The following is a 27964-nucleotide window of genomic DNA, read 5'->3' on the forward strand; positions in this document are numbered from 1 at the left end:
GATCATTATAAAATCTAGTTTTATGAAAAAAAATATATTTTTTATTGTAAGAATAATTTGAGGAGTTTTTTACTAATTATTTAAACAAAATCTATTCATTTTTAGTATTTATTCAAATTTAAACATTTTAAATTTAAATTATAAAAAATGATATTAAATTTAAAATTTGGTATTAATAAATATTAATGAATGATATGAATGATACTTATGATAATAATCAATTACTAAACAATACCTCCTTTATAAATAAAAAAGAAATTGTATTTTTGGCACTATAGATTATGTAAGTTGAAGTGAATTTATCAGAATTAAATGAATGAAATTGATTCAATATATTAAATACTATTTGAATTATTTTATTATTTCTTTCAATTTATTGCTTTTAATTTTTTCTTTTCTTTTATAATTAACAAAGCTACATAAAATATTTTTTTATCAAAATTTACTAAGTTTTATTTTTTAATGTTTTTAATTTTAATAGAGATTTTTGTAAATAATACAAGAATAGATAAACTATTATTTTTACTTTTTTAAGGTTTTTATTTGAACAAATTATATTTAATTCGAGCGAGAACATTTTAATTTCCACATTTTTTTTAAAATTTAAATTTTTACAAAATATAATTTTTTTCTGATTCATTCTGAGATTAATTTGAATATCTAAAAAATAGATTAGTTCTCACCTTAAAATAAATTTATAATTTTTCAAACTTAAATTATACTAAATTCACTATTTTATTATTGTAAAATAAAGAATTTTTAAATAATTTACATTAATTACTAAATCTTGTTTTTTAAAACTATTTAAGATATTATTTGAAAAAGTTTAAATATTCATTGAAAAATTAGTTTAGTTTTTTATTTCTTGAAATGCTATTTTTATTTGATAATTTAATTTGAACGAATTTCTTTAATTAATAAAAAAATTTTTTGTATTAACAAATTCTAAAAAATCAATATTGCTTATTGTAATTAATAATATAAATTCTGTTGATTCCTTATAACTAAAACAAATAATTTAGATTAATTTATTAATCCAATAAATTCCATGCATTAATTTAGTAATAGTTCGATTTTTTCTTATAATTAGTATAAGAAATTTGTCTATCTTAATTTTAAATTTAATATTTGTTTGTTACATCAAATATTAATTTAAATAGCATTTTGCTAATTTTACATATAATTTTAATTTTTAAAATAAAATAAATAAATCTCAAAAATGATTACTCATATAATAGCTCTTATATTTAAGAACTTTTACCTTTGGAAGAGAGAATTGAAAGGAACGTTCTGTGAAATATTCACTCCCTTGATTTTTGTCTTTATCCTATATATTTTCATGTCTCAATCTGATAATTATGAAGTCAGTTAAACAAGCTATCTAAATTAGGCTGTTACTCTTACACCAGGATGGGATTCATCACTTATTAGTAATGGGATTTATAGCACTATCAAAGATTGCTCGGATCCTAAAATAGGTGGAAAAATTGGGATTGCCCCAAATATACCTTTGACCTAAAAACTATCATCGATATTATAAGGTATTAAAAATTTTTAAATAAAAAATTGTTTATTTTTTTATAATTTACAAATTATAAAATATTTTTTATTTAACATTAAAAGAATATCCAGGCATATAAGTAGAGTTTTTTGATTCATAAGATTAATTTGTAAACCATATCAAATCATCTGATTATCCATTCTCTAATCCTCCTCAAATTTGTTTTGGAATTCTTTTCAGCAGTTGGACTGATGGAGTTTATGAATATACTTTATCATATAATTTAACTGAGTCTTAAGATATTCCAAGAAAATATAGAACAGACTACATAGACTTTGAATAAAATGATTAATTTCTTAAGTATATTAATTCTGGTTTTACAAGAATAGTTAATTGGATTGATAACATCATACTACAGTAAGAAAGTGGAAATCCAAATATTCAAATTGAACCTAATATTACTATCATGCAAACAGAGTCATACTAAAAATCAAATTTATATACTTATGCTGGCAATTTTATAAACATCTTTATTGTAATCCCTATGATAGTTCCTTATTTGAGACTATCATCTCGAATTCTTCATGAAAAAGAAAAAAGAATTAGAGAAGGAATGATGATGATGGGTCTCGGAAAAATTGCCTTCTATGCTAGCTGGTTTATAACATATCTTTTTGTCTACGCTTTTATTTCATTATTGGTTAGTGCAGGATTAAAAATCTATTTTTTTACAACACCTGACTTTGAAGTTATTTATGTCTTGCATTTTGCTTATGGTGCCTGCCTTTTAGCTCAGAGTTTATTTATAACGGTTTTCTTTCATAAACAAAGAACAGGAATTATTGGAGCAACATTCCTTTTCCTCTTTTAATTTTTGTAAACTTTCAATCAAGGAAGTCCTGAAGTAAATTTTTTTATTCTAAATTACTTTTTTTCTTTTTAATTACTTCAAAAAGGAGATTTAAAAAATTAATTTTATTTACTTATTTAATTTTAGTTTTTTTGAAATAAAACGTTATTTTTTTTAATTAAAAGACTTTAAATAACAGTGCATACTAAGCTTAAGCTTTTATTGTTTTTAATGCAATAACATAAGCAATGAGAATACTTGTGATTTACCAATCTAGAAATGAGCATGTTAATATGGATATGCTCAGCCAGCTCTGCAATAGATCGAAGCTTATTTACTCAATTAATTCAAGTTGGATTAGTTTTATTGTTTATTTTGTTCTTTTCTTATATTTAGATCAAGTAATTTCTAATGAGTTTGGATAAAGAAAGCACTGGCTTTTCTTTATTGGATGTAAACTAAATAATAAAAATTAGAAAAAACAACAAACAAAAGTATGTGCTGATTAAGAAGCATAGTCTAATGTTAATGAAACAGTAGATATTTCTTTATAAAATCAGGAAGGGTAGAACAAAGTAATTAGATATTTATTTTAAAAATAAATCAAACTCTTATTTATTAATTTATATATAATTTTAGACAATCAAGATAGAGAATCTATCAAAAGAATTCAAAACAGAGGGTGTACTCAAAAGAGCTGTTGACTAAATCAACTTGTAAATGTATTCAGGTTAGGTTTTTTCTTTTTTAGGACACAATGGTGCAGGAAAATCTACAACTATATCTATGCTAACTGGAATGATTCCTCCTACTTCTGGAACAGCCTATATCAAAGGTTTAGAAATTACAAAAGATATGGATAAGATTAGATCTATTTTAGGTAATTTAGTTTTTTTTTTTTTAATTTTATTATTTTAATTGAATTATTTTTTAATTAGGTGTATGCCCACAGCATGATATATTATTTGACTCACTAACTGTTAAAGAACATCTTTATCTATTTGCTGTATTGAAAGGAATACCATTTAGAGAAATATCAAATGCTGTTGAAAAAATTATTAAAGACGTAGATTTAGTAGAAAAAACGAATTCTTTAAGCTCCAGTCTCTCAGGAGGATAAAAAAGAAAACTTTCTGTTGCAATAGCTTTTATAGGTATTTATTTATTAATTTTATTTTTATTTTAAACAAAAATTTTAATCAAATGCAGGTGAAAGCTAAGTAGTTTTGCTGGATGAACCTACAAGTGGTATGGATGTACAAGCTAGAAGACACATTTGGGAAATGGTCAAGAACTACAAACAGTAAAAAATTATCATACTCACTACTCATTTTATGGACGAAGCAGATTATCTTGGAGATAGAATAGGAATTATTTCTGATGGATAAGTTAAATGTGTCGGTTCTAGTGTTTTCTTGAAAGAAAAATTTGGAAATGGATACAACTTAACTTTAGTAAAAGAATAAAACACAACTCCTTCTGAGCCAATAGTACATTTTATCAATCATCATTTTCCAGAAAGCAGCTTAATCAGTGATTACTCTGCTGAGATAGCTTTCTAAATACCCTATAAATATATTCCTCAGTTTGAATAGATGTTTAATGAAATAGAGAGATTAAAACACTAATTAAAAATAAGATCATATGGAGTTTCAATAACTACTTTAGAGGAAGTTTTTCTAAAGGTGGCAAGTATGAACGACAATCATATTGTATAACCTCATAAGGCATAATAAAAAAATCAATATTAAGATATTGAAAATTAAGATGATCAAAAATTTATTGAAAGAATAACAGACCCCTCTTTACTATTTTTTACTCATTTTTGGGCCCTAATTAAGAAAAGAATACATTACTTTAAAAGAGATAAGAAAGGCTTATGCTGTGAATTGATCCTACCTATCATTTTAATTGCATTTGGTTTATATACAGCATATGCATCTAAATTTAAGGATTGGAAATCGTATGAACTTAACCCAACAATATTTTTTGATGAAAAGCCTAAAATTTATTATGGAAGCTCATTACCACCTTCTAATTATTAATCAATAATAAATAATTTTCAAAAATACGACGATACCTCATTTGATCAAATACAAAATGTTAATAGTATCCTATCATTTGATAATTCCTTATTATAAGACAAGACAACTGAAGTAAAATTTGGATATTATTTACAAAATACTCAAGGAAATAATATTCAATACACTGCTTTTGTTAATACTGTTAGCTTAGATGGTATTCCTATGTCTATCCATCTTATGAACAATGCAATTATTAAAAGTGTAACTGGAAAATAAATTCAAATAAACGTAAATAATAAACCACTTGCTATTACGGCCAGCACCAAAAAGTAAAAAATTATAATTTAAATAGTTGATTCTTAATTATTTTTAAATTTAAAAAGTCTTATTGGTATAGTTTAGGGAGTTAATTCAGTCTTGTTCTTTTCAATGGGTATTTCTTTTATCCCTGCTAGCATTATTTCTTTTATTGTGAGAGAAAGAGCTGAACATATCAAGCATTAATAGATTGTCAGTGGTGTTACTCTTAAAGCATATTGGATTTCAAACTTTTTCATAGACTACATTAAGTTTTTGATTCCAACAATAAGTAGCTACTTCTTAGCATATGCTTATTAGATAGATTCAATGACTGAAGATGGCAACTATATATACTTTGTTATACTTTTTATTTTTTATGGATTGAGTCTAATACCTTTTACCTATCTATTCTCGTTCTTACATTCAGACTATGGAAACGCATAGATCATACAATTTTTTATTCATTTTATGATTGGAGGGGTTGGAGCTGTAATTGTAGTTATCCTGCGCTTTTTTGACTCAACTCATTCAGTTGGTGACATAATCGCCTGGGTATTAAGAATATTTCCAAGCTTTGCAGTGTATGATGGATTTAACAATATTGCTAGTAGAAAGTTTATTTAATATTAATAAAATCTAAATAAGGAACCTCCTCAAGTAGATTTCAATGTAATGGGTGCTGATCTTATGTTTTTAATCCTTTCTTTCTTTTTGTTTACAGGAATGATTATTTTTATTGAAAAATACAGAAATAGAAAAAGTGTTTTTGATTCAAATATTTAAGATAAATATCCTTATGTGAAGCCTAATTATGTTGATTCTGATGTTGAAGAAGAAATTAGTATACTTCAAGATAGTAATCCAAAAGATTTTACTGTTCTTGTTAGAAACTTACGTAAAGTATTCCCACCAACTGGAGGTTCTTCAACAGAAAAGCCAAAGATTGCTGTAGATAATCTTAACTTTGGTGTTAAAACAGGTGATGTATTCTGCTTTTTAGGAGTAAATGGAGCTGGAAAAACTACTACTATGCGTATGCTCACTGGAGAAGAGACAATAGGCTCAGGTGATGCATATATACAGGGATGTAAAATTCCTGAATAAATATCTGAAGCATAGCAATATATAGGATATTGTCCTTAATTTGATGCCTTGTTAGATAATTTGACAGCTAGAGAACACTTAGAGTTATTTGCTGCTATAAAAGGAATTCGTCCTGATTAAAGAGAGTAAGCTGTTAATGAAAAGCTTGATGAGTTAAACCTCAGAAAATTTGAGAATGTAGTAGCACGTACTTATTCAGGAGGTAATAAGAGAAAGCTAAGTGTAGCGATTGCAATGCTTGGAAACCCTCCTATTGCATTCTTGGATGAGCCTTCAACTGGTATGGATCCTGGAAACCGTCGTTTTATGTGGAATGTGATAAGCGATATGGCTGCAAATAAAAAGAAAACTTCTATAATTTTGACAACTCATTCTATGGAGGAAGCTGAAGCATTAGGAACAAAAGTAGGAATAGTAATTGGTGGCAATTTTAAGTGTATGGGAAGTATTTAGCACTTAAAAAACAAATTTGGAAAAGGATATGAAATTTCTATTAAAAGTAATGTTCCTACTATAGATTAATTACAAAAGATGGCAGGAGGATTAAGTTTGAATACTATTATTGAAAAATAGAATTTATGTAAAATGCTTGATTAAATTAAATATAGCTAGTTTAATGATTAAATTAAAGAAGGAAAATTTGGATCTAGTATTTACTTTTAATTGAATTCTAAAAAATGTAATTAAGTTGAACTTGCTGTTTTGATAGAATCCATATATAATTTTAACACATAATAAAGAATAGAGCAATTTTTGTCTTAGAATTTCAATAGATATGAGATCTTAGAAGGTCTAAATAATTATATAAAAGTGAGAGTATAATGTGAATAAAATTTGGGTTACTTATTTGGAATAATGAATAGATACCAAAACGAGCTAAATATATGTTCATATACAATATCATAGACTACACTTGAATAAATATTTCATGATATAGCTAATCATGAAATAAAAACAAAAATTTAAGATAATAATTCAAACTCTATTAATATTGAAAGAATAAGTAATAATTAATTATAAACTTCATCTATTAACAAACAAATTAATTTTTAGGATTAAATTATCTAATATCCTCTCTTGAATAATTCATTCTAACCTATTCAAATTAATCACGTTTAAATACATTAATTTAAGCAATAAAAGAAATGATTATTTTCTAAACTTTATTCTCACTTAAAGTAAATAAAAATTTAGAATTTTAAGCTTTGTAGATGTGTATTTTTGTATTTTTTTCTATTTATAGAAAAATATAATGCATTCTAATAAATTATGATTTTTAAAAAATAAATTTTTTACTCAACATAGAAATCTTAAAAAATTTTTTTTTAACTTTTTAGTAAAAATTTTTAGCAAATAAATTGGTAAAAGAATAATAATTTTATATGTATTTTATTAAATTGAAAAATAAATTAAATATTATCATATTTAGTTTTTTATTAACTAGAACAGAAAATATAGATACAAGTCATAAAATACTGGATGTATAATTAAGATATATTAATTGATAACCGTATCCTTTAGAATTTAGATAAAACTATTAAAATTTATGTTTTCTATATCAAACCTTTTAAATCTATTTCAATATTATGCTTTCGGAATTTAAAAAGAAATCAATCAGGCTTACTTTTTAAAAATTTCAATAATAATTAACTAATATCACCTTTTGGTTTTCAAAGAAAAAAAAATTAATCCTATTTGTTCCTTCTTGAATAAGATAATATACTAAAAATACAATAAAACAATAAATATGATATCTCAATTTTATTAATTTTCTTTATTGATTAAATTTGAGAATTCTTTAAAAAAAATACACATATAAGATCATAATCTAAAATTTTATTACTATTCTAAAATTTTGAAAAGTAAAATTTAATTAATAATACCTAAACTATTCAGAAATATTTTACTGAAGATACAATAGTGGAAATAATATAGAGATGATTATTTGCAAAATAAAAATTATATTATAGCTTGATTTCTATTGTTAAAAGTTTAATAAATTTATCATAAAAAATTTGTTATTCATAGTTCAAATTTAAATAAAGAAATTACACATTTAATTTATTTAAGTGTGTGGTGATCAATAAAAATATTCAAAATTTTTTAAAATTTAAATTTATTTGAAATATTAATATTTTTCTAATCTATTCTGATATTATTTTAAATATTAAAATAATATAAGCTCACTTTGATTTTAATTAAAGCAAATTATTTTTTAGAATTATTATCCAAATTATGAAATCAGAATAAACTGTAGAGAAATATGAATTTTTGATGGGTTAAATTATTTAGTTTCACTTGAAGAGGATTTTATGATACATAAATGGATATTACATTTATAAAAATTATAATTTAAATTAATACCTTTTATTATTTGCTCATATACTTTTACTTTTTGCAAACTTGGTTTTATCTATTTTACTTAATTTATTAAAAATTTTGATTTTTTTTATTAACAAATTTAGGATATTTAGTATTATTAATTGTAATTTTTTTTTTATTGATTCTGTTAATTTCTAATTTCATTAAAAATCATTCCATTTCAAATTAATTATCATATCTAATAAATTCTTTTAATTATTTAAATGATAAATTTTTGTATTAATAACAAGTAATTATCTTTGTCTATCTCAATTTTAAATATTGTTTGTTGCTATGTTTAGCTAGTACTTTAAAAGTATATCTTAAAATTTATAATTTTTTTAAGTCATATAAAATAATTAATAAATAAATCCCAAAAATGTTTACTCATATACTAGCTCTTATTTTTAAAAACTTTTATCTTTGGAAGAGAGAATTAAAAGGAACTTTTTGTGAATTATTCACACCTTTGATATTTGTTTTTTTCCTTTACATCTTCATGGCTCAATCTGATAGTTATGAAGTTAGCTAAACAAGTTATCTAAATTAAGCTGTTACTCTTACACCTGGATGGGATACATCTCTTATCAGTAATGGAATTTATAGTACGATTAAAGATTGCTCAGATCCTAAAATAGGCGGAAAAATTGGAATTGCACCAAATATTCCTTTCACTTAAAGACTATCATCAATTCTACTGAGTATGAAATATTTTTAAATTTAACTTTCTTATTAAAAACATCTTGTCATTTTATTACTATTAAATAGATTATCCAGGTATCTAAGTATAATTTTTCGATTCCCCTGATCAATTTAATAATCACATTAAATCATCTGATTATCCTGTATCTAATCCTCCTTAAATTTGTTTTGGAATTCTTTTCGACAGCTGGACTGATGGTGTTTACAATTATACATTATCCTATAATTTAACTCAATCTCATGATATTCCTAGAACCTATAGAACAGACTACATTGACTTTGAATAAAATGACTAGTTTCTTAAGTATATTAATTCAGGTTTTACAAGAATAGTTAACTGGATTGATAACATCATATTATAGTAAGAAAGCGGTAATTCTAACATTCAAATAGAACCAAATATTGCAATTATGCAAGTAGAGGCTCACTAGTAATCAAATTTATACTCTTTTGCTGGTAGTTTTATGAATATTTTTATAGTAATCCCTATGATTGTACCTTTTTTAAGACTATCGTCTAGAATTCTTCATGAGAAAGAAAAAAGAATTAGAGAAGGAATGATGATGATGGGTCTCGGAAAAATTGCCTTCTATAGTAGCTGGTTTATAACATACCTTTTTGTCTACTCTTTTATTTCATTAATAGTTACTATAGGATTAAGAGTTTACTTCTTTACAAAAATTGATTTTGCAGTTATTTATGTTTTGCATTTTGCTTATGGAGTCTGTCTTTTAGCTTAGAGCTTATTTATAACAGTTTTCTTTGATAAGCAAAGAACTGGAATTATTGGAGCTACATTTCTTTTTCTCTTTTAATTTTTGTATTCTTTCAGTTAAGGAGATTAAGAAGTAAGTTCATTTTTTTATTTATTTTTAAATAATTAATTTTTAATTATTAGACATAAGATAACTCAAGCTATTAAGGCTAAGCAATAATTGTATCTAACGCAATATCTTAAGCAATGTAATTGCTTGTGATATACCAATCAAGAAATGAATAAGTAACTATAGATATGCTTAGTTAACTTTGTAATAGATCTAGACTTATTTACTCTATCAATTCTAGTTGGATTAGTTTTGTTGTTTATTTTGTCCTATTCTTATATCTAGATCAAGTAATTTCTAATGAGTTTGGACAAAGAAAGCACTGGCTTTTCTTTATTGGCTGTAAATTGAGAAATTAAAATTCAAAAAAACACCAAATCAGAGCAAGTAGTAATTAAGAAGAACAATCTAATTTCAATGAAAATGTAGATATTTCTTTACAAAATTAGGAAAGATAGAACAAAGTAATTAGCAAATTTTTCATTTCAAAAATTCTAATAAATTAATAAATAATATTAGACAATCAAGATAGAGAATCTATCAAAAGAATTCAAAACAGAAGGCGTACTCAAAAGAGCTGTTGACTAAATCAATTTGTAAATGTATTCAGGTCAAGTTTTTTCTTTTTTAGGACACAATGGTGCAGGAAAATCTACAACTATATCTATGCTAACTGGAATGATTCCTCCTACCTCTGGAACAGCCTATATCAAAGGTTTAGAAATTACAAAAGATATGGATAAAATTAGGTCTATTTTAGGTAATTTGCTTTATTATTAAATTTTTACTTATTTAATTGAAATTTTTTTTTAAATAAGGTGTATGCCCACAACATGATATATTATTTGACTCACTAACTGTTAAAGAACATCTTTATCTATTTGCTGTATTGAAAGGAATACCATTTAGAGAAATATCAAATGCTGTTGAAAAAATCATTAAAGATGTAGATTTAGTAGAAAAAACGAATTCTTTAAGCTCCAGTCTCTCAGGAGGATAAAAAAGAAAACTTTCTGTTGCAATAGCTTTTATAGGTATTTATTTATTTATTTATTAATTTTATTTTTATTTTAAACAAAAATTTTAATCAAAAACAGGTGAAAGCTAAGTAGTTTTGCTGGATGAACCTACAAGTGGTATGGATGTACAAGCTAGAAGACACATTTGGGAAATGGTCAAGAACTACAAACAGTAAAAAATTATCATACTCACTACTCATTTTATGGACGAAGCAGATTATCTTGGAGATAGAATAGGAATTATTTCTGATGGATAAGTTAAATGTGTCGGTTCTAGTGTTTTCTTGAAAGAAAAATTTGGAAATGGATACAACTTAACTTTAGTAAAAGAATAAAACACAACTCCTTCTGAGCCAATAATTTAGTTTATCAATCACCATTTTCCTGAAAGTAGTTTAATTAGTGATTACTCTGCTGAGATAGCTTTCTAAATACCCTATAAATATATTCCTCAGTTTGAATAGATGTTTAATGAAATAGAGAGATTAAAACACTAACTATAAATTAGATCTTATGGAGTTTCAATAACTACTTTAGAGGAAGTTTTTCTAAAGGTGGCAAGTATGAACGACAATCATATTGTATAACCTCATAAGGCATAATAAAAAAATCAATATTAAGATATTGAAAATTAAGATGATCAAAAATTTATTGAAAGAATAACAGACCCCTCTTTACTATTTTTTACTCATTTTTGGGCCCTAATTAAGAAAAGAATACATTACTTTAAAAGAGATAAGAAAGGCTTATGCTGTGAATTGATCCTACCTATCATTTTAATTGCATTTGGTTTATATACAGCATATGCATCTAAATTTAAGGATTGGAAATCGTATGAACTTAACCCAACAATATTTTTTGATGAAAAGCCTAAAATTTATTATGGAAGCTCATTACCACCTTCTAATTATTAATCAATAATAAATAATTTTCAAAAATACGACGATACCTCATTTGATCAAATACAAAATGTTAATAGTATCCTATCATTTGATAATTCCTTATTATAAGACAAGACAACTGAAGTAAAATTTGGATATTATTTACAAAATACTCAAGGAAATAATATTCAATACACTGCTTTTGTTAATACTGTTAGCTTAGATGGCATTCCTATGTCTATCCATCTTATGAACAATGCAATTATAAAAAGTGTAACAGGAAAATAAATTCAAATAAATGTAAATAATAAACCTCTAGCTATTACAGCCAGCACCAAAAAGTAAAATTTTTAAATTAAATTTTGTAAATTTTAAATATTAAAAATTACTAATTAGTCTAATAGGTTTAGTTTAGGGAGTTAATTCAGTCTTGTTCTTTTCAATGGGTATTTCTTTTATCCCTGCTAGCATTATTTCTTTTATTGTGAGAGAAAGAGCTGAACATATCAAGCATTAATAGATTGTCAGTGGTGTTACTCTTAAAGCATATTGGATTTCAAACTTTTTCATTGATTACATAAAATTTTTGATTCCAACAATAAGTAGCTATTTCCTAGCATATGCTTTTAAGATTGATTCAATGACCGAAGATGGCAACTATATATACTTTGTTATACTTTTTATTTTTTATGGATTGAGTCTAATACCTTTTACCTATCTATTCTCGTTCTTACATTCAGACTATGGAAACGCATAGATCATATAATTTTTTATTCATTTTATGATTGGAGGTGTTGGAGCTGTAATTGTAGCAATTCTACGTTTTTATGAATCTACTCACTCAGTTGGTGTCATAATAGCCTGGGTTTTAAGAATATTTCCAAGCTTTGCAGTGTATGATGGATTTAATAATATCGCAAGCAGAAAATTTACTTAACTTTAAGAAAACTTAAACGAGGAGCCTTCTCAAGTAGATTTCAATGTAATGGGTGCTGATCTTATGTTTTTAATCCTTTCTTTCATTTTGTTTATAGGATTGATTATTCTTATTGAAAAATACAGAAATAGAAAAAGTGTATTTGATTCAAACATTTAAGATAAATATCCTTATGTGAAGCCTAATTATGTTGACTCTGATGTTGAAGAAGAAATTAGTGTACTTCAAGATAGCAACCCTAAAGATTTTACTGTTCTTGTTAGAAACTTACGTAAAGTATTCCCACCAACTGGAGGTTCTTCAACAGAAAAGCCAAAGATTGCTGTAGATAATCTTAACTTTGGTGTTAAAACAGGTGATGTATTCTGCTTTTTAGGAGTAAATGGAGCTGGAAAAACTACTACTATGCGTATGCTCACTGGAGAAGAGACAATAGGCTCAGGTGATGCATATATTCAGGGATGTAAAATTCCTGAATAAATATCTGAAGCATAGCAATATATAGGATATTGTCCTTAATTTGATGCCTTGTTAGATAATTTGACAGCTAGAGAACACTTAGAGTTGTTTGCTGCTATAAAAGGAATTCCTCCTAATTAAAGAGAGCAAGCTGTTAATGAAAAGCTTGATGAGTTAAACCTCAGAAAATTTGAGAATGTAGTAGCACGTACTTATTCTGGAGGTAATAAGAGAAAGCTAAGTGTAGCGATTGCAATGCTTGGAAACCCTCCTATTGCATTCTTGGATGAGCCTTCAACAGGTATGGATCCTGGAAACCGTCGTTTTATGTGGAATGTGATAAGCGATATGGCTGCAAATAAAAAGAAAACTTCTATAATTTTGACAACTCATTCTATGGAGGAAGCTGAAGCATTAGGAACAAAAGTTGGAATAGTAATTGGTGGCAATTTTAAGTGTATGGGAAGTATTTAGCACTTAAAAAACAAATTTGGAAAAGGATATGAAATTTCTATTAAAACTAATACTCCTAATATGGTTTAACTACAACAACTGGCAAAAGGAATAAGCTTGAATACTATTATCGAAAAATAGAATATTTGTTAAATTCTTAATTAGATTTAATAAGATTAATTTATAGAATAAATAAATGAAGGAAAATTTGCATCTAGTATTTACTTCTAAATGGAATCTAAAAAAAGTAATTCAGTTGAACTTGCTGTTTTGGTAGAGTCCATATACAACTTCAATACATAATAAAGAATAGAGTAATTTTTGACTCAGAATTTTAATAGATATGAGACTTTAGAAGGTTTAAATAATTATATAAAAGTGAGAGTAGAATGTGAAAAAAACTTAGGTTACTTATTTGGATTAATGAATAGATATCAAAATGAGCTAAATATATGTTCATATACAATAGCGTAGACAACTCTTGAATAAATCTTTCATGACATAGCTAACTAAGAAATATAAATAAGAGTCGATGATAAAATCTAAAACTCTATTAATGCTGAAAGACTAAGCATTAATCAACTATAAATTTCTTCTATTAGCAAGCAAATTAAAGTTTAGGAATAAAATATCTAATATCCTCTCTTGAATAATTAATTCTAGCCAATAAAAATTAATCATGTTTAAATTCATTAATTTAAGCAGTAAAAAAAATGATTAAAATCTAAATTTTATACTTATATTCAAAGAATAACTATTTTGAATATTTATTGTTTTCATAGTGTTTAATTTTATGTTTTCAAATTTAATTTTACCTACATTAGATTTTACTAAAAATAAATATTTTTTCCTCTTCATAATGAAGTTTTTTGATAAATTTCAAAAACAAAACTTTTTTCTTAAATTTCAAATAATATTGAAATATTAATTTTTTTCTTATATATTCTGATATTATTTTAAATATTCAAATAAGAAATATATTTCATTTTAAATTATAGCAAAATATCCTCTTAAAATTATCATCCACATTTAAAAATCATTACAAACCATTTAGAAAAAAAATATTTTTGAGTGATAAATAAATCTATATGTGTAGGTTTACTATGTAGAGTGAAGTAAATTTATAATTTTTAAAATACAAAAAACCTAATTTGAATTAAAGTTTAGTATAATCATACATTTTTAGTTTTAAAAAACTTGATTTTATCAATTTTTTAATTTTTTCTAAAAAAGTATAAAAATTAAATTTTTTTTTATTAAAAAATTTTCGAAATTTGGTATAATTCATTGTAAATATTTTTTATATAATTCCGATAAATTCTAATTTTAATAAAAATCATTCAATTTCAAATAAATATTCATTTCCGATAAATTCTTTTCATTATAAAAGGAAGACAATAAATGTTTTAATAATAACAAATTATGTTTGTCTATCTCAATTTTAAAATTTGATATGAGTATTTGCTTCTTTAAAACTAAGGTTTAATATGTATTCATTTTTAGTTATATAAAATAATATAAATAAATAAATCAATAAATGTTTACTCATATACTAGCTCTTGTTATTAAAAATATTTATCTTTGGAAGAGAGAATTAAAAGGAACTTTATGTGAAATATTCACGCCTTTAATATTTGTCTTTTTCCTATACATCTTGATGTCTCAATCTGATAACTATGAAGTTAGCTAAACGAGCTATCTTAATTAGGCTGTTACTCTTACACCTTCGTGGGATAATTCTCTTATCAGTAATGGAATTTATAGCACTATTAAGAATTGCTCAGATCCTATAATAGGTGGAAAAATTGGAATTGCCCCAAATATTCCTTTGACACAGAGGCTATCATAAATTCTTTTGAGTATAAAATATTTTAATACCAGTATAAAATACATTATTTAATATTATTATTATTATTAAAAAGACTATCCGGGAATCTAAGTACAATTTTTCGATTCCACTGATAAATTTAATAGTCATATCAAATCATCTGATTATCCAGTATCTAATCCTCCTTAAATTTGTTTTGGAATTCTTTTTGACAGCTGGACTGATGGTGTTTATAATTATTCGTTATCCTATAATTTAACTCAATCTCATGATATTCCAAGAACCTAAAGAACAGACTACATTGACTTTGAATAGAATGATTTATTTCTTAAGTATATTAATTCAGGTTTTACAAGAATAGTTAACTGGATAGATAACATTATATTATAGTAAGAAAGCGGAAATCCTAACATTTAAATAGAACCAAATATTACAATTATGGAGGTAGAGGCTCATCAGAAATCAAATTTATACTCTTATGCTGGTAGTTTTATGAATATTTTTATTATTATTCCTATGATTGTTCCTTTTTTAAGACTTTCATTTCGAATTCTTCATGAAAAAGAAAAAAGAATTAGAGAAGGAATGATGATGATGGGTCTAGGTAAATTTTCCTTCTATAGTAGCTGGTTTATAACATACATTTTTGTCTATGTTATTATTTCATTAATTGTTACAATAGGATTAAGAGTTTACTTTTTTACAAAAGTTGATTTTGCAGTTATTTATGTATTGCATTTTGCTTATGGAGTCTGCCTTTTAGCTTAGAGCTTATTTATAACTGTTTTCTTTGACAAGAAAAGAACTGGAATTATAGGAGCTACATTTCTTTTTCTCTTTTAATTTTTGTTCTCCTTCAGTTAAGGAGATTCTGAGGTAAGCTCATTTTTTTATTTTATTTAATAAGATATTTTTATTTATTTAAAACTATTTTTTTTCAAATCAACCTTATTATTTAAAGTCTTAAAACAACTCCAGCAATAGAGGTTAAGCAATGATGGTATCAAATGCTATATCTTAAGCTATGTAATTACTTGTGATATACCAATCAAGAAATGAATAAGTTACTATCAATATGCTCAACTAACTCTGGAATAGATCGAAGCTCATCTACTCACTAAATTCTAGTTGGATTAGCTTTATTGTCTATTTTGTATTTTTCTTATATTTAGATCAAGTAATTCCTAATGAATTTGGACAAAGAAAGCACTGGCTTTTCTTTATTGGATGCAAACTAAGAACTAAAAATTTGAAAAAGCAATAAACAAGAGTAAGTGTTGATTAAGAAGAACACCCTAATATCTATGAAACAGTAGATATCTCTTTATAAAATTAGGAATTATAGAACAAAGTAATCACTTATTTTTCATTATAAAAGTTTTATTAATTAATGCATAATATAGACAATTAAGGTTGAAAATCTTTCTAAAGAGTTCAAAACAGAAGGTGTACTCAAAAAAGCTGTTGACTAAATCAACTTGTAAATGTATTCAGGTCAAGTTTTTTCTTTTTTAGGCCACAATGGTGCAGGAAAATCTACAACTATATCTATGCTAACTGGAATGACTCCTCCTACTTCTGGAACAGCCTATATCAAAGGTTTAGAAATTACAAAAGACATGGATAAGATTAGAACTATTTTAGGTAATTAAGTGTATTTTAAATATTTTTAATTAATATAATTGAATTCTTTTTAATCAGGTGTTTGCCCTTAGCACGACATATTATTTGACTCACTGACTGTTAAAGAACATCTTTATCTATTTGCTGTATTGAAAGGAATACCATATAGAGAAATATCAAATATTGTTGAAAAAATCATTATAGATGTAGATTTAGTAGAAAAAACTAATTCTTTAAGCTCCAGCCTCTCAGGAGGATAAAAAAGAAAACTTTCTGTTGCAATAGCTTTTATAGGTATTTATTTATTTCGTTTATTTTTTTAACTAAATATTTTAATCAAATATAGGAGAAAGCTAAGTAGTTTTATTGGATGAGCCTACAAGTGGTATGGATGTATAAGCTAGAAGACATATTTGGGAAATGGTCAAAAACTACAAACAGTAAAAAATTATCATACTCACTACTCATTTTATGGATGAAGCAGACTATCTTGGAGACAGAATAGGAATTATTTCTGATGGATAAGTTAAGTGTGTTGGTTCTAGTGTATTCTTGAAAGAAAAATTTGGAAATGGATACAATTTAACTTTAGTAAAAGAATAAAACACTACTCCTTCTGAACCTATAATATAGTTTATCAATCACCATTTTCCAGAAAGCAGCTTAATTAGTGATTACTCTGCTGAGATAGCTTTCTAAATACCCTATAAATATATTCCTCAGTTTGAATAGATGTTTAATGAAATAGAGAGATTAAAACACTAGCTATAAATTAGATCTTATGGAGTTTCGATAACTACTTTAGAGGAAGTTTTTCTAAAAGTAGCAAGTATGAATGGTAATCATATCGTATAAGTTGATAAAGCGCAATAAAATAATTAATAATAAGACATTGAAAATTAAGATGATCAAAAATTAATTGAAAGAATAACAGATACATATTTACTATTTCGTACTCATTTCTTGGCCTTAATTAAGAAAAGAATTCATTATTTTAAAAGAGATAAGAAAGGATTATGCTGTGAATTGATTTTGCCTATTATTTTAATTGCATTTGGCTTATATACTGCTTATTCTTTTAATTTTTAAGATTGGAAACCATATGAACTAAACCCAACAATATTTTTTGATGAAAAACCAAAAATTTATTATGGAAGCTCTCAACCATCTAGTAGTTATCAATCAATTATAAACGATTTTCAACAATTTGAGGACACTTCATTCAATCAAATACAAAATGTTTACAACATCTAATCATTTGATAATTTATTATTTTATTAGAAGACCATTGAAGTAAAATTTGGATATTATTTACAAAATACTCAAGGAAATAATATTAAATACACTGCTTTTGTTAACACTGTAAGCTTAGATGGCATTCCTATGTCTATCCATCTTATGAATAATGCTATCATAAAAAGTGTGACAGGTAAATAAATTCAAATAAATGTTAATAATTAACCACTGCCTCTTACAGCTAGTACCAAAAAGTAAACTTTCAAAATAAAATTTAATATTTTTAAGTTTATTTAAAATTAAAATAATCAGTCTTGTGGGCTTAGTTTAAGGTGTTAATTCAGTCATGTTCTTTTCAATGGGTATTTCTTTTATCCCTGCAAGTATTATTTCTTTTATCGTGAGAGAAAAAGCTGAGCATATCAAGCATTAATAGATAGTCAGTGGTATTACTCTTAAAGCATATTGGATTTCAAACTTTTTCATTGATTATATTAAGTTCTTGATTCCAACAATAAGCAGTTATTTCCTAGCTTATGCTTTTAAGATTGATTCAATGACTGAAGATTGCAACTCCTTATACTTTGTTGTACTTTTTATTTTTTATGGATTGAGCTTACTTCCATTTACTTATCTATTCTCGTTCTTACACTCAGACTACGGTAATGCATAGATCATATAATTTTTTATACACTTTATGATTGGAGGGGTTGGAGCTGTAGTTGTAGCAATTCTGCGTTTTTCAGATTCAACTCATTAAGTTGGTGTTATTATTGCCTGGGTTTTAAGAATATTTCCAAGCTTTGCAGTTTACGATGGATTTAATAATATTGCAAGCAGAAAATTTACTTAAGTTTAATATAACTTAAACAGCGAGCCATCTTAAATAGATTTAAATGTGATGGGTGCTGATCTAATATTTTTAATCCTTTCTTTCATTTTGTTTACAGGTATGATTATTTATATTGAAAAATACAGAAATAGAAAAAGTGTATTTGATTCAAACATTTAAGATAAATATCCTTATGTGAAGCCTAATTATATTGACTCTGATGTTGAAGAAGAAATTAGTGTACTTCAAGATAGCAACCCTAAAGATTTTACTGTTCTTGTTAGAAACTTACGTAAAGTATTCCCACCAACTGGAGGTTCTTCAACAGAAAAGCCAAAGATTGCTGTAGATAATCTTAACTTTGGTGTTAAAACAGGTGATGTATTCTGCTTTTTAGGAGTCAATGGAGCTGGAAAAACTACTACTATGCGTATGCTCACTGGAGAAGAGACAATAGGCTCAGGTGATGCATATATTCAGGGATGTAAAATTCCTGAATAAATATCTGAAGCATAGCAATATATAGGATATTGTCCTTAATTTGATGCCTTGTTAGATAATTTGACAGCTAGAGAACACTTAGAGTTGTTTGCTGCTATAAAAGGAATTCCTCCTAATTAAAGAGAGCAAGCTGTTAATGAAAAGCTTGATGAGTTAAACCTCAGAAAATTTGAGAATGTAGTAGCACGTACTTATTCTGGAGGTAATAAGAGAAAGCTAAGTGTAGCGATTGCAATGCTTGGAAACCCTCCTATTGCATTCTTGGATGAGCCTTCAACAGGTATGGATCCTGGAAACCGTCGTTTTATGTGGAATGTGATAAGCGATATGGCTGCAAATAAAAAGAAAACTTCTATAATTTTGACAACTCATTCTATGGAGGAAGCTGAAGCATTAGGAACAAAAGTAGGAATAGTAATTGGTGGCAATTTTAAGTGTATGGGAAGTATTTAGCACTTAAAAAACAAATTTGGAAAAGGATATGAAATTTCAATTAAAACTAATACTCCTAATGTGGTTTAACTAGAACATCTGGCAAAAGAGATGAACTTGAATACTATTATCAAAAAATAGAATATTTGTTAAATTCTTAATTAGATTTAATAAGATTAGTTTATAGAATAAATAAATGAAGGAAAATTTGCATCTAGTATTTACTTTTAATTGGAATCTAAAAAAAGTAATTAAATTGAGCTTGCTGCTTTGGTAGAATCCATATACAACTTCAATATATAATAAAGAATAGAGTAATTTTTGGCTCTGAATTTTAATAGATACGAGACTTTAGAAGGCCTAAATAATTACATAAAAGTGAGAGTAGAATGTGAAAAAAACTTAGGTTACTTATTTGGATTAATGAATAGATATCAAAATGAGTTGGATATATGTTCATATACAATATCTTAGACTACTCTTGAATAAATCTTTCATGACATAGCTAACTAAGAAATTAAAAAAAAAGTTTAAGAGAATCATTTAAACTCTATTAATAATGAAAAAGTAAGTAATAGCGAAATATAAATCTCATCTATTAACAAGTAGATTAATATATAAGAACAGAATATCTAATATCCACTGTTGAATAATTAATTTTAACCAATTCAAATTAATCATGTTTAAATACGTTAATTAAAGTAATAAAAGAAATGATTAAAATCTAAATTTTTATTTCTTCAAAGACAAAAGTATTAATATTTTGTGTCGTTTATTATGAAGTTATTCATTCTGATATTAATAAAATATTACTATAAGCTATTTGCTAGTTTTTGAGTTTCTATTTGTTTGTTTGATTGAAAAATGATCAAAACTTTAAAAATTAAGTAAAACTCTATACAAGTGAAATAACTTAAAGGATGATAATATTTTTCTTATTAATTATTTTCTTAATGATCTAGAGCTAATAATTACTTTTTTATTAAGAGAATAAAAAAATTTTTAAATAAATTTAATTAAAAATATTCAAATCTATTTAAACATGATTCATTTTTATAATATATTTGTATTTAAATTAATAAATTTTAGTAAAGCGATTTAATATAAAAATTTAATTTACATTATTTATTAGCTTGAAAAATTCTCCTTTTATGCAAAAATCTAAGCTATTATATGAAAAAAAAAAACAATTTAAAAAAAACTAAAATTATAATAGATTAAATAATACGCAGTAATTAAAAATGAATCATCTATTTGATGAATATATTTTCATTTACCCTTTTTTTGATGTACTTATTAGAGTTTTAAAAATAAATATATTATTAAAAGCATAGATATCCGTTTAATACTAATAACTTATTTGAATATTAATATTTAATGTTTTTTTCCAGTCAAATGAAATTTAATATAAAATTTGAATTTCTGATTTTTATTTACTAAATAATGTAATTTATTAAAATTTCATTAATTCTGAAACATTTGAACAATTCAAAACTTTGATTATTAATTAAATAAAGGTATAGTCTTTAACTAATCTTTATCTATTACTACTGATTACTTCTACACTCATATATAAGTAGGAAATTAATTTACTTAAAATCACAATTATTGAATTTAATACATTTTAAAATCCTCACTTTGAGAATTTTGTATAATATAAAACAATAATAATATATCATTAATTAATAATATTTAGCAATTATGATAACCCATACTGTAGCCTTGACAGTAAAAAATTTTTATCTTTGGAAGAGAGATCTGAAAGGAACTATATGCGAGATATTAGTCCCAGTCATTTTTGTTTTCTTTCTCTATATTTTCAAAGCTCTATCAAACACTGAGTAAGTAAGTTAGAGAAGTTTTTTAAATGAATCTGTTTCTCTTACCCCAGGATGGGATTCTTCTCTCATCAGTAATGGAATACATAGTACTATAAAAAATTGCTAAGATTCAAATGTTGGTGGAAAAATTGGGCTGGCTCCTTCAATTCAAATCACTTAGTAGCTTTCTCAAATTCTTTTAAGTAATAAATTTCTTAATGTTTAAGTAACTTAAATTATTTTTAAAAATACTTACTAAATTCGATATAGATTACCCTGGAGTAGAAGTACAATTTTTTGATAACCCTGACCTATTTATAAAACATATTACATCTTCCGATTACCCTGTTAAGGAACCACCTTAGATTTGCTTTGGAATTCTTTTTTATAGTTGGGAAAATGGTGTATATAACTATACTCTCTAATATAATCTTACCTAATCTTTTGATGTTCCAAGAACATATAGGACCGATTACATAGATTTTGAGTAAAATGATTAATTTTTAAAATACATCAATTCAGGATTTACCAGAATAGTGAATTGGATTGATAATATCATTCTTCAATTAGAAAGTGGAAATTCTAATTTAAAAATATTTCCTTAAATAACAATCATGCAGACAGAGTAGTTCTAAAAATCTGACCTGTATTCATATACAGGAAGTTTTATGAATTTATTCATTGTAATACCTATGATAGTGCCTTTCTTAAGGTTATCTTCACGAATTCTGGATGAAAAAGAGAAAAGAATCAGAGAAGGAATGATGATGATGGGTCTCGGAAAATTTGCCTTCTATTCAAGCTGGTTCATAAGCTATCTAATAATCTATGCAATAATATCTTTTTTTGTTTGTCTGTTCCTCAAAATCTACTTTTTTACTGTAGTTGATATGAGTGTTCTTTATTCTATACACTTTTCATTTTGCATATGTCTCCTTGCATAGAGTTTGTTTATTACAGTCTTCTTTCATAAATAAAGAACAGGAATTATTGGAGCTACTTCATTGTTCTTAATTTAATTTCTATATTCCTTCAGCTTAGGAGATTAAGAAGTAAATTTTAAATTAAAAATATTTGCAATAAATAAATTTTTTTTTTTTCTATAAAAGACAATATCAAACTCAGATTATTAGAGCTAAGCAAGAATTGTTCATAATGCTATCACATAAGCTATGAGAATTTTAGTTATACACTAAGCTAGAGATGAAAATGTTTCACTTGATATGTTTGGAGAAACTTGTAATAGATCTATGCTCATTTACTCAATTAACTCAAGCTGGATCAGTTTTATCATATACCTCATCTTATTCTTATATCTAGACTAAGTTATTGCCAATGAATTTGGTTAAAGAAAACACTCTCTATTTTTTATTGGATGTGAGTTGAAAAAAGAAAAATAAATACCAGACAACATTTAAAATTATAGATTTTAATAAGAAAATCCCTTCATTGAAAATGTCGATATCTCTTTAAAAAAATAAGAGACTGAAAACAGAGTAAAATAAATTTTTAATTCATTCAAGTTATTTTATATATAATTTTAATAATAGACTATTAAAATTTAATGCTTGACGAAAGTGTTCAAAACGGAAGGAGTTGAAAAATGTGCTGTTAATTAGATTAATTTATAACTTTACAGTGGTTAAGTTTTCTCTTTTCTAGGGCATAACGGCGCAGGAAAATCTACAACGATTTCTATGCTAACTGGGATGATACCTCCAACCTAAGGAACAGCTTTAATCAAAGGTCTTGATATAAGAGAGGATATGGATAAAATTAGAACAATTTTAGGTAAAAAAAATTATTTAAAGACAAAAATAATATTAATATTTTATCAAAAGGTGTTTGCCCATAGCATGATATATTATTTGATTCTTTAACTGTTAAAGAACATCTTTATCTATTTGCTACCTTAAAAGGTATGAGTTATTCTGATATACCTTAAACAGTAGAAAAAATCATTAAGGATGTTGATCTAGTAGAAAAGACAAACTCTTTAAGCAGCAGTTTATCAGGAGGATAAAAGAGAAAGCTCTCAGTTGCAATAGCTTTTATTGGTAAAAAACTAAAATATTTACTAGGCATAAGTTAAATTATTATTTTATCTTTAATAGGTGATAGTGAAGTTGTATTACTAGATGAGCCAACTAGTGGGATGGATGTTTAAGCCAGAAGACATATTTGGGATATGGTTAAGAAGTTTAAATAATAAAAAATAATTATATTGACCACCCATTTTATGGATGAAGCAGATTATCTTGGAGACAGAATAGGAATTATTTCAGATGGCTAAATTAAGTGTGTTGGATCAAATATATTTTTAAAAGAAAGATTTGGAAATGGATACAATTTCACTTTTGTAAAAGAGCAAAATAACACTCCTTCTGAACCAATAATTCAATTCATAAAATATTTTATCCCTGAAAGTAGTCTGATTAGCGATTACTCAGCTGAAGTAGCTTTTCAAATTCCTTAAAAGTACATTCCACAGTTCCCAAACTTATTTGATTAAATTGAAAAGCAAAAAACTAACTTAAAAATAAGATCTTATGGAGTCTCAATAACAACCTTAGAGGAAGTATTTTTGAAAGTTGCTAGTATGAATGAAAATCATGTAGCATAACCCAAAAGACTAAAAACAAAAAATAATTTAGGAATGTATGAAGATTCAGACTAGTAAAGTGATTGCGAAAAAATCACAGATCCTTCAACTCTATTTTTAACACATTTTTGGGCTCTTATCAAGAAAAGAATTCACTATTTTAGAAGAGATAAAAAAGGACTATGTTGCGAATTGATCCTTCCAATTCTTTTAATTGCATTTGGATTATACAAAGCTTACAAAACTAACTTTTTTGACTGGTCAGCCATTGAATTATGCCCAGACATATTTTTTGATGAAAATCCGAAAATCTTTTATGGAAGCAACTAACCAATTTCTAGTTATTAAAATATTATAAATAATCTGCAATAATTTTCTGATACAAGCTATAACTAAATAGGAAATATTAATTCTATCTAAGAATTTGATAACTAACTATTTAATAGAAAAACTACTGAATCTAAATTTGGATATTTCCTTTCAAATATGTAAGGAAATATATTTTCATACACTGCTTTTATAAATACAGTCAGTCTAGATGGAATTCCGATGGCCATAAACTTGCTAAATAATGCTATTATCAAATCTATCACAAACAAGCAAATTTAAATAAATGTTACAAATAAGCCACTTGCAACTACATCAAGCACTAAAAAGTAACTATACTTTTTATTATTTCTATTTCTTTTATTAATTTTAATTTATATTTATCTATAAATTCTAAATTTTAAATAAATTTATGAATTAAGAAGTATTAAAATTCAATATTTTTAACTATTTAAAACAGCTTAGTTGGACTTACTTAAGGCATAAATGTAGCTTTATTCTTTTCGATGGGAATATCATTTATACCTGCAAGTATTATTTCTTATATTGTAAGAGAGAGAGCCGAACATGTGAAGCATTAGCAGATAGTTAGTGGAGTTTCTCTTAAAGCTTATTGGATTTCTAATTTTGTAATTGATTATATAAAATACTTGATTCCTACAGTTATCAGCTGCTTTCTTGCATTTGCGTTTTAAGTAACTTCTGTAACTGATAATGGAAATTTTGGTTATTTTCTTTTGCTTATTTTCTTATATGGATTGAGTTTACTTTCTTTAGTCTATGTATTTTCTTTTCTACACTCAGATTATGGCAATGCTTAGGTGATTTAATTCTTCCTCCATTTTATGTTTGGAGGAGTTGGTGCTGTAATTTTTGCTATTTTGCGCTTTTACGATTCAACTCATAATTTTGCTGTGAAAGTTTCTTGGGTTTTCAGAATATTCCCTAGTTTTTCTATTTATGATGGATTTACAAATTTGACTGGAAGAAAGTTTACTTAAATTCAAGAAAATCTTAGCCAGCTACCTTCTCCATCTGACTTAGATATAGTTGGTGGCGATATATTATTTTTGATTATTTCTTTCTTTTTATTTATGGCTATTTTAGTTTTTCTTGAAATGTATAGAAACAGAAAATCTGTTTTTAATCGTAATTTGGAGTAGAAATATCCTTATGTAAGAACTTCAAATATCGATTCTGATGTAGAAGATGAGATGAATTAAATCCAATATAGCAATCCTAGAAATTATACTGTTCTTGTCAAAAATCTTCGTAAAGTTTTCCCACCAACAGGAGGTTCTTCTAAAGAAAAGCCTAAAATCGCTGTAGATAATTTGAATTTTGGTGTTAAAAGAGGTGATATATTTTGTTTCTTAGGTGTGAACGGTGCTGGTAAAACAACTACTATGCGTATGCTTACTGGTGAAGAAACTATCGGATCAGGTGAAGCTTATATTTAAGGTTGTAAAATTCCTGAGCAAATTTCAGAAGCCCAATAATATATTGGCTACTGCCCTCAATTTGACGCTTTATTAGATAATTTAACTGCAAGAGAACACTTAGAGTTGTTTGCTGCAATTAAAGGTATTCCATCAAATGAGAGAGAATAAGCAGTGAATGAAAAATTAGATGAGCTAAATCTTAGAAAGTTCGAGAATGTTGTTTCAAGAACCTATTCTGGTGGTAACAAGAGAAAATTAAGTGTAGCTATTGCTATGCTTGGAAATCCTCCTATTGCATTTCTAGATGAACCTTCAACAGGTATGGATCCAGGGAATCGTCGCTTTATGTGGAATGTAATTAGCGATATAGCAACAAATAGAAAGAAAACTTCAATTATTTTGACCACTCATTCAATGGAGGAAGCTGAGGCATTAGGAACAAAAGTAGGTATAGTGGTTGGTGGAAATTTCAAATGCATGGGAAGTATACAGCATTTAAAGAGTAAGTTTGGCAAAGGGTATGAAGTGTCTATGAAAACCTATATACCAACGATATAAATGTTATCATAACTTGTTAATCATGCTAACCTTAATACATTAATATTTAAATAAAATTTGCAATAAACATTAAGCTTCTTAAATTGTAGCTATTTTTATAATCAGATAAGTGAAAATGGATTTGCTTCTTCTATTTATAACTAATTGAACTCTAAAAAATAAACTGGTATAGAGCTTTCCCTCATTGTTGAAGCTATTTATAATTTTAATGTCTAAAAGAATATAAAGTAATTTTTTTAGATAAACTTTGAAGGATATGAAGTACTTGAAAGTCTTAATAATTACATAAAATTGAGAGTAGATTCTAAATAGACTCTAGGCTATTTATTTGGAATTATGAACTTACACCAGCATGAGCTTTAAGTATCTTCATACACTATATGCTAAACCTCACTAGAACAAATCTTTAATGATATTGCGAATTCCTAAGAAGGTTAAAATAAAGATAATTAACCTATAAATATTTATAATATGCAAAATAATCAAATGTAAGAAATGGATGTTATAAATAAATAAAACCAGATACCAATAGACTTAAAAAATATACAAATTAGATCCTAACAATTTAATAGGTAAAATAAATGAGATTTAAAAAACTCTAGTACCTAATTTAAATTTTTATTTTTTGTATGAGAATAATTTAATTTTTGTTACATTTGAAGGAAAAAAAAATTAAATTTCTTCTTCGTATTTTTTTGATTATTTTTATAAATAAACTATGATTTAAATGTTTTTTTGATATTAATAAATAAGTAAATTATTTTAAAAATATCAATTTTACAACTTTAAGCTATTTTATTGATTAATTTTTTTAATTTATTGTTTTCAATAATTCTTTTAATTTTTTGAAATACTTTAAATACTCATTCGTTGAGATACTATTTAATTAAAATCTTTTTATTTATTTTAAAAATATTTTTTTGATAATAAGATCTTGAAGAGCTTAAAAGTATTTGAAAATCAAGGGTCTTAACTGATGCTAACAAAAAGTTAGGTCTTATATAATTTAAAAAATACTTGATATCTATCTAACTTTAAATATCTAAATTATTAAAATTTCAATATTAAAAAATAATTATCTTTTAACTAAAAAAATATGCCTTAAAAAAATTAATTTAAGAAATGAATTAATTAATTTATTTGAATCAAATTATTTTTGTAGTAAATACTTAATTATGTATATAAAAAATACTTTAATTAATAGTGAGTAAGATATATTGATCTCATCATTATAAAAAAAAAATTTAAATTCTGTGTTTAATAAAATAATTTTAACTAAAATTTTAAAAACAGTAACTACAATATGTGAATTTTTTTCATCAAGCAATAGCAATAGATATATATCTAT

The 27964-nt window shown here is 25.3% G+C and overlaps 4 protein-coding genes across 4 annotated transcripts; all 4 read left to right on the forward strand. All coding sequences in view use genetic code 6, as the record gives it.

Annotated features, from left to right (window-relative positions):
* Positions 1-1219: 1219 nt before the first annotated feature.
* TTHERM_000693288 (ABC transporter family protein) lies at positions 1220-6928 on the forward strand (the record flags this gene model as incomplete). The annotated part of the gene is made up of 7 exons (XM_012799841.1): positions 1220-1541; positions 1624-2405; positions 2537-2926; positions 2991-3231; positions 3290-3505; positions 3561-4704; positions 4759-6928. The coding sequence occupies 7 exons, from the start codon at positions 1220-1222 to the stop codon at positions 6926-6928; spliced, it is 5265 nt and encodes a 1754-aa protein (XP_012655295.1).
* Positions 6929-8639: 1711 nt separating this feature from the next.
* Positions 8640-14132, forward strand: TTHERM_000693289 (ABC transporter family protein; the record flags this gene model as incomplete). The annotated part of the gene is made up of 7 exons (XM_012799842.1): positions 8640-8841; positions 8909-9690; positions 9741-10130; positions 10186-10426; positions 10485-10700; positions 10764-11907; positions 11963-14132. The coding sequence occupies 7 exons, from the start codon at positions 8640-8642 to the stop codon at positions 14130-14132; spliced, it is 5145 nt and encodes a 1714-aa protein (XP_012655296.1).
* Positions 14133-14952: 820 nt separating this feature from the next.
* Positions 14953-20516, forward strand: TTHERM_00693290 (ABC transporter family protein; the record flags this gene model as incomplete). The annotated part of the gene is made up of 8 exons (XM_001023594.2): positions 14953-15274; positions 15338-16119; positions 16205-16594; positions 16647-16887; positions 16945-17160; positions 17213-18356; positions 18415-20434; positions 20490-20516. 8 exons carry the CDS (start codon positions 14953-14955, stop codon positions 20514-20516), a joined length of 5142 nt encoding a protein of 1713 aa, XP_001023594.2.
* A 1052-nt stretch (positions 20517-21568) lies between these two features.
* TTHERM_00693280 (ABC transporter family protein) lies at positions 21569-27201 on the forward strand (the record flags this gene model as incomplete). Its single annotated transcript, XM_001023593.1, has 7 exons — positions 21569-21890; positions 21958-22739; positions 22797-23183; positions 23238-23478; positions 23529-23744; positions 23802-24945; positions 25077-27201. The coding sequence occupies 7 exons, from the start codon at positions 21569-21571 to the stop codon at positions 27199-27201; spliced, it is 5217 nt and encodes a 1738-aa protein (XP_001023593.1).
* Positions 27202-27964: the final 763 nt, after the last annotated feature.

Source organism: Tetrahymena thermophila, assembly GCF_000189635.1.
Source record: "Tetrahymena thermophila SB210 genomic scaffold scf_8254420, whole genome shotgun sequence".
In the NCBI taxonomy this organism is placed as follows: domain Eukaryota; phylum Ciliophora; class Oligohymenophorea; order Hymenostomatida; family Tetrahymenidae; genus Tetrahymena; species Tetrahymena thermophila.